The sequence below is a fragment of the Malurus melanocephalus genome, unplaced genomic scaffold (genome assembly GCF_030028575.1).
Source record: "Malurus melanocephalus ecotype Western Australia unplaced genomic scaffold, MMel_1.1 scaffold_59, whole genome shotgun sequence".
Classification (NCBI taxonomy): domain Eukaryota; kingdom Metazoa; phylum Chordata; class Aves; order Passeriformes; family Maluridae; genus Malurus; species Malurus melanocephalus.
Genome location: NW_026623291.1, coordinates 2,509,769 through 2,521,516, shown reverse-complemented (window position 1 = coordinate 2,521,516; position 11,748 = coordinate 2,509,769). Strand labels below are relative to the sequence as shown.

At 59.0% G+C, this 11,748-nt stretch overlaps 1 protein-coding gene across 1 annotated transcript in view; it reads left to right on the top strand.

The window, feature by feature from the left end:
- RGS19 (regulator of G protein signaling 19) overlaps positions 1-8,728 on the top strand; it is a 15,192-nt gene extending 6,464 nt beyond the window's left edge. Inside the window, exons 2-6 of the mRNA XM_057366095.1 lie at positions 4,650-4,786; positions 4,925-5,061; positions 6,984-7,058; positions 7,670-7,904; positions 8,468-8,728. Of these exons, the coding sequence (XP_057222078.1) occupies positions 4,961-5,061; positions 6,984-7,058; positions 7,670-7,904; positions 8,468-8,656 (600 nt within the window). The 5' untranslated portion in view covers positions 4,650-4,786; positions 4,925-4,960 and the 3' untranslated portion in view covers positions 8,657-8,728. The remainder of the gene's footprint in view (positions 1-4,649; positions 4,787-4,924; positions 5,062-6,983; positions 7,059-7,669; positions 7,905-8,467) is intronic.
- The last annotated feature ends 3,020 nt before the right edge of the window (positions 8,729-11,748 follow it).

The following is an 11,748-nucleotide window of genomic DNA, read 5'->3' as shown; positions in this document are numbered from 1 at the left end:
GAAAACCGAGTCTAAAAATAACTCCTAAAACTTCCTGTGCTGCTGGCAGGTGGCTGGGACAGGCTGCGGGGGCGGGAGGCAGCTGTGGGGCTCGGCGGCAGTGCCTCCTCGCTTTTCATGGGATAACTTGGGCAGAGGGGTCCCGGGGGGTGCCAGCCCCCTGTCACCCACCCCAGCTGCCTGCTGGGCTGCCTCGCCTCTGGTTGCACTCGGTGGCTGGTTCCAGCCAAATTTGGCAGAGATCAGAGGTGCTGGGACCTCCTGGGAGAATGCCAGGGAGGGGGTGGGGAAGCTGCAGGCAGTGCTGAGCCCTCATTAGACACTGGAGAATCCAGCAGCAGCGGGCCGGGGCTGCCGAGCTCTCCTTGTGCTGATCCAGCGCGGCTGGTCGAGCAGGTGATGGGTGTTTGCAGCTCCTCCGAGGCACCGAGAGGGCTCGGATCCGCTGCTCTCCCTGCTGAGGCATCGCTGGCCTGTGAAAGGGACTTGGCCGGGGATGGTGTCTCTATTGCCACCGGGTTTTCGTGCATTGCCTTCATCCAAATGATTCCCGGGTGATTCTGTGATGAGCAGCAAAGCTGCTGTCCCGGTTTTGACCCATAAAATATGAAGGGGAGGTCCTTCCTGGGGTGGAGAGTGGCAAGAGGTGGACAGAGAATAGAAAGACCCTCGGTGCCGGTGAGTTGGGATTGCCAGGGCTGTATCCTGACAGCCCTCAGCGCTCTCCCTGCCTGGTAGCAGCAAAGGGAATCCTGGAAARCCATCTGTGAAATGAATGAGGTTCRAGCACCCAGAGCAGCAGAGCACACACGGGTGACGGCAGAGGAGGATCTGCCGAAGCCGGTGGTGACTTTTGGGTGCCGGGAAGGTTTCCATCCGGATGGAGTGGGGCTGGGGACAGCGGCAGCACAGCCGCGTTGGGTTTTGGGTGCCGGGGTGTGCGGGCTCGGGAGGACGGGAGATAACAGCTCGTGTCCCGGGGAAGGCGAGGGAAGCGGCTGCGCTGAGCCGGGMGCTGGGATGAGCTGATAACGGGCACATGGCACTGCCCCAGGGGAGCGGGGGTGGCTGCCAGCATCCCTCCTCCCTCTATCTCCCCTTTCCTGCCCTTTCCACCTGCGGTGAGACCGTGCCGTTGAGGAGCAGCCGCCGGCAGAGACCACAAGCGGTGTTGGTCGCTTGTGGGCTGGAGTCTCCTCCGCCCACAGCAGTGCCGAGGGTGAATTTAATCAAGAAAACGGAGGCTGGGCGGCTGATTTCTCTCTCCCYCTCTCTCTCTCTCTTCTGTTTCTTTTTTTCCTGAAGAGGAAAAAAACCAAACAAGTTTGTTTGTGAGTCACTGTTGGCCGAGRGAGCAGGGCTGCGCTCAGTGCATCAGGCTGGCACATCCCACCTCGCACGGACGATGCTGTGGGAGGCACCGCCGGCGGCTCTGACTCAGCCCACCCTGAGCACAGCCCCTTTCCCGCACTGCCCACCTCGCTGCCGGTGTCTGTGCCCTGCGGACAGCGCTGGAACCGCGGRGACACCGGCAGCACAGCGTGGCGGAAAGCACTGCCGCTTTGAAGTGGCCTCGGCTGATCACCGAGGAGCTCGGTGCAGCCTGAGCTCACCCTGGGGACAAACCCCGTCTGTCAGTCCGGGCACAGCCACTTCCTTGGCCATGGGGTTGTTCCAGCGCCAGCGTGCCCGGGCTGTCTTTGAGAAGCTGCCATCAGTGCCAGTCCTGCCTGGGGAGCCCCATTTTGGTCGCCCTCGTGTCCGCAGGGAAGGAGGAGCTGATCTGGAAGCTGGAGGCTGAGCTGGCTCAGCCCCGGTGGGACCCACCGTGTCCCTGTCCTGCCCCATCGGGACAGCTGGCCCCATGATGGAGCAGAAGGAGAGCATTTGGGCCAGGCTGGGGCTTTCCCAAAAAAGGCCTGAACTCTTCAGTTGAGTTTGCCACTTCCCTTACCACTCCCTTTCCTGTGAGAGGATGTTTGGCCGCTTTTCTTTTCTCTTTCTCTCTTCTTTTGTCCCCAACCTCCCTGCCCGCAGAGCCGGCGGTCCTGGCGATGCCCCGCGCCCCCTGAGCTGGCCGGGGTCACTCTGGCTGGCACCATGGCCAGGCTGCAGGTACGGACACTGCCCAGCAGCTGCTCCCACACCCCCCCAGCCCTCCCAGCACCCACGCCACGGGGTCGRTGGGCACATCAGGAGTCAGCACAGGCTGTGCTGGGGGTGCCCCTGCGCTGGGGTGGGCGCTGATTTGTGCTCCATGCTGCGGAGTTGGGGGTGGCTGCTTTGCCCAGGGTGAGGAGGGCACAAGGAGCTTCATGTGGAGCCGTATGGGATGAGGCCGACATTTCCACAAGGCCTGGTAGAATGGGGGGATCCCCTTTGAAAGTGATTTTGGGGAGAGCTTGTCTTGTCCAGTTGCACAGAGGGTCCCCTCTGCATTCAGYGAGGGGACAGTGTGGTGCCAGCCTCACAGGGACATCATGGGCACGGGAGCTGGCACAGCCCAGGGACACCCAACACACACTATGGACTTCCAGACTCACAGGGGGCTTGGGGAGCTCAGGGAGGGCAGCTTTTGGGGAGTCTCTTCTCACTGTGGGGAAATGTCCTCTTTTTTGTTGTCCTTCCTCTTTTTGCAGCCTTGAGCGCACGCCCTCGCCTTCCCTCCAGCACTTCCCTGTCCGCYGGCCCCAGCAGCCCCATGGGGGGGCCTGGCACGGGGGCAGCTGGGGACAGCCCCACGGCACCCAGCCCCCACCAGAGCAGTCAGGTGGGGTGTGCCAGGGGCATTGAGGGGTGCACAGGGCTGGGAAATCATCCCTGCAAATCCAGAGCACGATGGCAGTGCCCTTCAGTGCCCATCTGAATGTGCTGGCCCTGGCCTCTGGCCTCTGGTGCAATCCAGGTATGCTGGCCCTGCCTTTTGGTGCCAATCCAGATGTGCTGGCACTGCCTTTTGGTGCCAACAAGGATCACACCACCTTGGTGCCGTGGCCCGAGGTCCCTGTGCAGCCCCWCARCTCCCTTCCCCCTGTTCCCCAYGTCACAGCCCCCCCATGTCCCACARCACCCCGGGGGGACAGTGACCTGATCCTGCTCCTGGCCAGGTGCTGAGCACACCCCTTGGCATGGGAGGGGGATGCTCCTGCCAGGGGATGCCCCCTGCTCCTGCTGCCTCTCCAGGGCATGTTGGCTCAGCCTCTTGCGGGTCAGCTCTGGCCAAGGARCAAAGCAGAGTACCTKGATGTCCCCACTGAGCAAAGCCACRTGCTGTCCCCCCATCCTGGTGCCTCAGTCACCCCCAGTCCAACCGTTCCACAACCCAGGGCTGTGACAGAGCCAGGGTGAGCAGGGAGGGAGCAGAGTTTTCAGTTTTCAGGTTGTCCCCCTGCTCACCCCATTCCCACAGCCTCAAAACCACCACTGGTACTGCACTGGTGCTGCACTGGTGCTGCACTGGTGCTGCGGCCCCCAGCAGCGCTGGGATGAGCACTGGGATGTGGTGGGCAGGGGAAAAGGGGTCCTGGGAGTGGAAGATGCTTGGGCCAGGGGAAGCAAAGGAAAGGGGAAAAGTGGGGGTTTGGGTGGTCCCGAGGACAGCACGGTGCGAGAGGGAGCGGGGCTGCTGCTGAACCGGTGACAAGGTCAGAGCCACCCTGCCAGCACTCGGGGCTATAAATAGGGACAATTGGAGTGAAACACAGACTCTCTTTCTCCTTTTTCATTCCTGCAGGAGCACCGGGACTGTGGGAGGGTTTGCGAGGGCCCAGGAAAGCACTGCTGGGTGTTGGCTGTGGTGGAACAGGGGGGCTCTACCCCAAGGGCTCACAGAGGGCTCTGGGGACAGCTGTGTCCCCAGCAACATCCCACAAACCATGACTCTGTCCCATTGCTGAGTCCACAGCAGGACTCAGACCCAAGGTGATGAGACCTGGGGCAGCTCRAGGTGGGGATGCTGAGGCTGAGATGTCCAAGGGCTCTCCCTGCCTGCTGCCATTGCTCCCATTCCATCCTTCTGGCAGGGGAAGGACCACGATTGCTGCTCATCACCCTTGACAAGGCCCAGGGAGGCAGACCCAGCTGTGGCCATGACACCACTGCCCATGCTGAGCCCAGCACCCTGCTCAGGAGCATCCCTGCTCCAGGCTGAGCCGGTGGTGCAGGCAGGGACAGGCAGGTGGCATGGGACAAGGTTTGGTTCAGCTCCAGGGGCTGTGAAAACTCACCACCACCACCCTGTTTCCTTCCACTCACGTGATGCCATGGAGCAGCTCTGACTTCCCCATCCCATGCCTGAAGACACCAGAGATTGCAGCCACTCTTCCTCTTAGCTCGGAGCATGACCAGGGGTGAGCAGGGCCAGCACAGCCCCTCACCCTGTCAAGCCCCTCTGCTGCCTGCAGTGACCCCCACAGCACCCCCAAAGTGTGGGATGGGATCCCAGGCAAAGCAGGAGGCTGGCAGAGCATCTCCCAACGCATTTSCTCTTCCACTTTCCTTCTCACTTCCTTTTCTTGCACTTTCTGCCTGCTGCCTTGCCCTCGCTCGCTGCCTGCCCAGGGCTTTCCCAGCGCTGAACAGCCCCCGGAGCCACTCAAAGCCGGGGGCTCCTGTGCAGTAACTGGTGCCTCTCCTCTCCCTCCCCACAGGCTCCACCCAGGAGGCGGCAGGGACTTTAGCCGGGGGGTCTCACGGCTCACCCGCGGGCTGGGAGGAGCAGAGAGCGGCAGAACAGCCCCCGAAGCACGACCCAACCCCGTCCACCGTGTATGAGGCTGGGACGCAGGTGAGGGGTGACCAGGGTGGCAATCAGGAGCCAAACCTGAATCACAGTGACTGCACGGKGTCCCTGCTGCGCCTCTGTGTGCGTGCACACGGTGGGGATGATCACTGGCAGTTCACTAACCTTGCTGCACCCTTTCAGTACGCAGGACCCGCGTCCGCAGAGTCACCCCTTCCGATGTCCCGGCATGAGACTTCTCCGACAACGGTGCAACCCGCCAGCAACCACCGCCCCAACGCCTGCTGCTTCTGCTGGTGCTGCTGCTGCAGCTGCTCGTGGTACGTGCCACTGCCCACCCGGCCCCGGCTCCTGTGGGGTCAGCGAGCATCACCCACCCGCCTCRTCATCCCGTAGGAAGGGCAGGTCATAGAATCGTAGAAAGGCTCAGGTTGGAAGGGATTGCAAAGATCATCTCGTTCCAACCCCCTGCCATGGGCAGCAGCACCTTCCACTAGAGCAGGTTGCTCCAAGCCCTGCCTGACCTGGTCTTGGACACTGCCAGGGATGCAGGGATCRCATGTGTGGTGTTGCTCCTCTGTGCTTTGTGCAGCACCAAGTGCTTGGACACGGCTGCTGCCTGGACAGGTGACCAGGTCTGAGGAGATGGGGTCCCACAGCAGCCCCCACTGCTGGGCTCCCTGCAGTGCAGTTGGGGCACCCAAGCCATGGCAGTGGCTGTGGGAGGGCAGCCAGGATGGAGATGGCCCTGCTCCCTGAGCTGAGCCTCTGGWCCACTGGAGTGCTGGTTGGGTTGGGAGCTGGGAGCAGGACAGGTGCATGGTTAGACAGGTGTGARCAGTGCCCTGGAGCACATGGGCCCCCAGTGGTGCTGTGGCATGGGGTTCCCCTGGCACAGAGCCCAAGAGCCCCAGCTGAGCCTGGGTCCACTGTGACTCCTGTTCTTGAGCCAACTCTCTTAGAACACAGAGCAGAAAGCAGCAGTGGGACTCCCCAGTGCTGCCCTGATGGTGTCCAGGGAGGGATGGCCCTGGTCCATATGAGCCCTCTGGGAAGCTGTRCCTTAAAGCAGCTGCAGGATCCAGCCCTGCCCTCCTGGCACTGCCCAAAGCCGAGGATGGAACCAGCTGCTTGCCTCCAGCTGCATCTCCTGTCCTTACTGAGRATCTCCAGCTCCTTATTCTCTGGAAAGCCCAGATATTGGAGAGCCCATCTGTTCTTCCTCCTGAGCATCTGCTGGCTCTGAGATTGCTGGTGGCTCCAGGCYTTGCAGCAGCTTTGGGCTTTACAGCCACCAAGAGCAGCGAGCTTAGAGGAGCAACAAACCCTGGAGCTCAGCCCTGTGCATTTCCCTCCTGACACATCCCCTGTGTCTCTCCTTTATCTCTGCAAGAGCCTGTGAGCAGGGATGGAGCAGAAATCCCAGAGAGGGGACAGATATCCCTCCTGTATCCTGTTCCTAGAGCAGGCAGTGCTGGCTGCTGAGTGGGGCACAGGCATGCCACACAGTGAGCCCTGGGGTGGCACAGGCAGGGACATGGTCACAGCTTCGTCCACCGCAGCCGCCCACGCTGGGGCAGAGGTTTGCACAGTCAGTCCTGCTCAAGCCACCAGGGACGGTGTCGCAAGCAGGAAGGGCTGCGGTCAGTGCCGGGCACCGAAATTCAAGGGCCTGAGGGAAGTTGGCTGATGACTGCTCTCCACTTGTGCCACCAGCCTCCCCAGGGGCAAGGGGACACGGGGACAGCAAACACTGTATCCCCCAAGCCCCAGCACCTCTATCCCACCATCTGCCTCCGGGCTGGACCCGTGCTGGCATGTCACCACTAAACCCTTGTTTATCTATTGGTGATTATTGGTGACAGTTCACGATGGCTTCGCCTTGGGCCGATCCAGCACTGACCTCTGCCGGCTGCTGCGGCCACTCTGGCTCAGCTCAGTCCTGGCACACATCCCTGGCACGTGGCCCTGGCACAGGGCCCACATGGTGGAGCAGGACTGGGGCCACAGCAGCGCCTGAGCACAGGGACACTGCAGGGACACCCCCACACAGTGACACTGCAGGGACACCCCCACACAGTGACAGTAAAGCTGCATGACAGAGCCAAGGTGCCACCAGGGCAGCGCGTGAGAGGAAGGCATGGGTGTGGGGGTGCTGGTGCCCATGGAGGAGATTCAGGGGTCAGGCTGGGGTCCACATGTGTCCCCAATGCCCCTGACTACCTTTCTGTCTCCCCGTTAGGAACGAGGACCGGGAGCGAGCATGGAGGGCATCCCGGGAGACCAAACTGGAGACCATCCCAAACTGTGAAGCGTGGTGAGTGCACGGGCGTGGCACTGTCCCCTCTGCCACCCTCCATGGCACCCAGCCCCGTGTCCTGGGTGACAGGTGTGACCCCCCCTTACACAGCCCAGCCTTGGGTGCTCTGTGCAGTGCCTGGCACAGTTGGGTTAGGGTCAGATCAGCTAATTAGCCGTGGATAATGAGTGTGCCTGGCCTGCTTGAGCAGTTGCTGAGCATTTGCTGGGGAACAGCCTCCCTCTCCCTCCCCAGCTAAGAGGGGTGWTGGAGTTATGTCAGCCTCTCTTGGCTCAGAGCTGCCTCTCTGCCGGGGAAGGGCTTTTGCTCCCTTTGGGATTTGTGCAAAGCCAGCACCAAAATACATCCTAGTTTGGGAAATCCAGCTAAAAGCAAGGCCACACTCCAGCCTGGCTGAGCAGAGCTGGAACAGACCCCATGAATGACCCCTGAATGCTCCATAACACTGGAGCCTGAGCAGGAACAGCCTTGGCATGAGCACGGGGATGTGTTTGGGTGCGGTTCCTCTGGGATGGGACCAGGGCTGAGCAGGAGGGACACAGTGGGGACCCGCAGCCCTCCCGGGCCGGCTGTAACCCCATCCCATTGCCTTCCCCCGGACCTGTCAGCGCCAAACCCACACCAGAGGAGGTGCAGGGCTGGGCACAGTCCTTCGACAAGCTGATGAAGAGCCCGGCGGGGCGCAACGTCTTCCGGGAGTTTTTGCGGACTGAGTACAGCGAGGAGAACATGCTCTTCTGGCTGGCATGTGAGGAGCTCAAAACCGAGTGCAACAAGCACACCATCGACGAGAAGGCCAGGATGATCTACGAGGATTACATCTCCATCCTCTCTCCCAAGGAGGTAGGAGGCAGAGCCTTTGAGGGGAGGGCTCAGGCTACAATGGGGCTGGGGAGGGCTCTTGGGGAGAGGGCTCTGTTCCAGCTGCTGAAAGAGCCTGTGACAATGTGGGAATGAGTTTTTCAGGGTAACAGCCGTGGGAAGGGAATATCCAGCCCCCCAAAATCTCCGGGATCGGAGGTGGGACCGCGGGCCGGGTTGTGCTGCGGGGCCGAGACCTCACGAGGGCACCAGCGGGCCGAGGAAACGCCGCATCCCGGCCCGCAGCATCCCCGGAGTGCGGGTACCCAGGGCGGGAGCACCCCGACCACCTCCCTGTGCCCAGCCGGGRGACACAGAGGAGACCCAAAGAGCACCCAGAGAGTCCCCACTTCTCCCTGCAATCCTCCCAAACCGCCACGGCTCCAGTGCCAGTATCCTCTGGGATGGAGCACGCTGTGGTCTCCCCRCATCTGGTGCTGCATTGATACCCAATTTCCCACGAGAGCGGGTGCAGGGATGGGTGCTGGGGCTGGGGGCTGGTCATTTGGTGTCCCCCAGCCCCCAATTTCTCTCCTGCCTCCCAGGTGAGCCTGGACTCACGGGTGCGGGAGGTCATCAACCGGAAGATGCAGGAGCCGTCCTCGCACACCTTCGACGACGCACAGCTCCAGATCTACACGCTGATGCACAGAGACTCCTACCCCCGCTTCCTGAACTCTGCCATTTACAAATCGCTGCTCCAGAGCGTCTCCCACTCCTCCTCGGAGTCCTAAGGGCACCGGCCAGCTGTGGGGACACCAGTGGGGACAYAGTGGCCAGGGGGGCTCGGTGCCTCCTCCCCTCTGCCGCCCTCCTTGCCAGCCCCCACCAAGTTTTTAGCTTTTTACCTATGAACTGTCACCCCGGTGTCTGGGCCACACTCCAGGACTGTCCCCAGGGCACAGCCTGGGCCAGCTCGTACTACTGATACCCTGCCCTGTCCCCAGCGTGGCTGGAGAGAGCTGGGGGAGCATGGGACAGCACCCGGAGCCTGGCTCCCCCCAACCCCTGTTTTGAAGAGGTCACTTTATCCCATCTCCACCACACCTGGGGACATGGCACGTCCCTGTTTGCCACCTGAGACCCAGTTGGAGACTGGGCTGGGGGTTTTTTGAGGTGGGGGGGAGGTCAACTGTTGTCGGTTTTTGTTTTTTTTTTACTTTTAATTTTAAATGCTCTTTTGGTTGGCTTTTACTGGGAGACTTGAGGTGTGGGAGGGGGAGCTGACGAGCATCTCTGTACATATAAAAACTTGTCAGGTTTACCTTGCTCCAGCTGTTTGAGGTGACCCAAAGGGCGGGGGGGGGTGCTAGACCCTGTTTGCATTCTGGATGGATCTGGATGGAGCAGAGGGCACTGTGGGGATGTGCTTGGGGGTGGGCAGGGGGTGTTTTACAGCTGCCTCCTTCTCCAGTCCCCATCACACATCAACACAGGACACCGTGCACTGTCACCCCAAACCCAGAGCATCCTGCATCCTTGCTTCATGGACCTCAGAGAGGGGACAGCACCCATGAAGGTGTTGTTTGCCCTCCTGCAGAACCCACAGGCACAAAGACCYCTGAAGGAGAGAGCTCCCAGCTGGCCCAGACCTGCTCTGGCAGCAGGGRRAAGCCCAKGGGTGTGCAGTGGTTCCTCACAGAACAGGGACTTGGGCTCCAAGCAGGATGGGAAATGTCACAGGGAGGATACACAACTCTGTGTTTTTGCACAGCACAAGGAATGATTTMCTGAAGCCCCAGCATACAGGATTAAAACATGTCTGTCCCTGCCCTTCACGCCGAAACAAAGCCAACACAGGGGTTTTGCTGCCAGTCTTTGCTTTTCCTGACCCACCACAGCAGTTTCTTATTTATCCATCCCTTCCCCTCCTCCCTTCAGCCCTTCCAAAGAAAAAAGTGCTTTTTAYTGAACATATTTTTTAAGCAAACCAATTCTTTCAGYTTTTTTTTTGTTTTTGTTTCCTTCCTTCCTCATGGCATGACTGTGTGGAAATTCATGTCAGTAAATTTAATTTTCTTTGCCAAGCTGGAAATACAGTTCAAGAAAATGTATTTTTGAGAGACCAGCATGGTTTATTAGGAATGTCAGTATTGTTGTTATTGGCAGGTTTTCCCCCAGTCTGCACCCTCACAGCATCCCCACCCTGCAGAGGGGAAGTTTTAGTTCTGGGTTTGTTCTTTAAGGGAAATACTCTCAAATGTGGCCCCAGCCTAGGGGTTGGAGGTTGAACATCCCTGAAGCTCTTCAAGAGCATGGCAGGGGGCCAAAGCCCCTTCACACAGCACAGAGGTCTCTGCACAAGGAATACTCCAATGCCACCAGATAATCTAGTTTTTCTCTTGCTCTCAATTCCTTTTAAACACCTTACAAGCAAATCTTCACTTCTGAAATACCTCTCTGTCCAGTGTGCTTCCCCTCCCTGGCTCYCCTTGCTGTTATCCCAGAAAATGGCACTGTAAAGTGACACGGTTCTTTGCCCAAACTCCTGCTTGGGACTCTTGGTACCTAATTTAGGATTGCCAGAAGGCTGTACACAAGCTCAGCTCCTCACAGAAACACAACCAMGAGGCACTGATAAAGAGCTGGCTCCCTTTCCCAGCGCATGAGCCAGTGCTGTGGTCAGCGTGGGTTTCAGCTCCTGAAGCTTTTTTTTCAGCATCACTGCGAGGACACTGCTCCCTCCCAAGCCTGGCTTRAACAATCCCATTCACCACAAGACTCGTGAGGCTTAAAGGAGTTGTCAGCATCTTTGAATATTTTCCTTCTTGGGAGACTTGGCTGCACCCTGTAAAGTGAAAGCCCTGAGCGAAGGATGCTGGTGGGATCCCTGCCTCCGGAGCAGCACAGCCCTCAAAGGGGCTGGGAGCACGTTTTCCGCTGCTTTCATGTGGCTGCTTACTCCTCTCCAAACATCTCCGAGGTCTCTGCTCAATGTCTGCTGTCTGGCATGCTGGGAAGCCAGTGGAAATACTTGTTTTTCATTCTGGAAGAGGGAAGCGATGCCATGAGAAATGTGACTGCAAATGCTCCTGCCCTGCTCGTCAGTACAAGAGCTGCAGGGCACAGCASTGCTTCTGGGCTGCCTCAGACCCAGAGGCCTTGCTGGGGTCCCCMAAATGCTGCATCACCCCAGTTAAAGGCTATGAAAAGGAAAGAAGAGGGATTTTAAGTCTGGCTGAAAGCTGTTGTGAGCTCAGAATTTCCCCACCAGGTTCTAGTTACCTCCCAGAAGGAGCCTCAACAGGCCCCTTTCACAGGGTCACATCTGCAGATGTGGCATCTGGTGCTGGCTTTGTTACTGAATCTTTTCCTTATCTGACCCCTTCCAAGTACCAGATCTGAACTCACTTCAAACCTCCACTTCTACAGCTAAGTGCTAACAGCTCCCACCCATCCCTCTAGCCCTTACCTTCTGCAGATCCAAGCCTCTGGAATTTTTCCTGTATTTGTAGCATTTTTCCTCCTCCAGAGCCTCTCCAGCAAAGCCYTCTGAAACTCCAGGCTGTTTTTCAGCTGTCAAGCTAAGAGCAGAGCACAAACAAGCAGGAAAGTGCYTGGGACTCCCTCTGAACGGTTTGGGGTGGGATTTTCTGTCACTGTCACCCTGCTTTCAGTCTGTTACAACCTAGAAACATTCTTATTTTTGCAGCTGCCAATGCTGTTAGCATTTAAAGGCTCGAGATGCCAAGGAATCACTGCAAAATCCAGTGAATGCTGCCAAAATGGAAAGCAACATCTGATCTGTGCCCCAAAAGCTGTGTTCTGTCAACAGTACTGTCCACCCAGCTGCCCCAGGGCTTGGCCCAGTGGTTGAGATTCCATG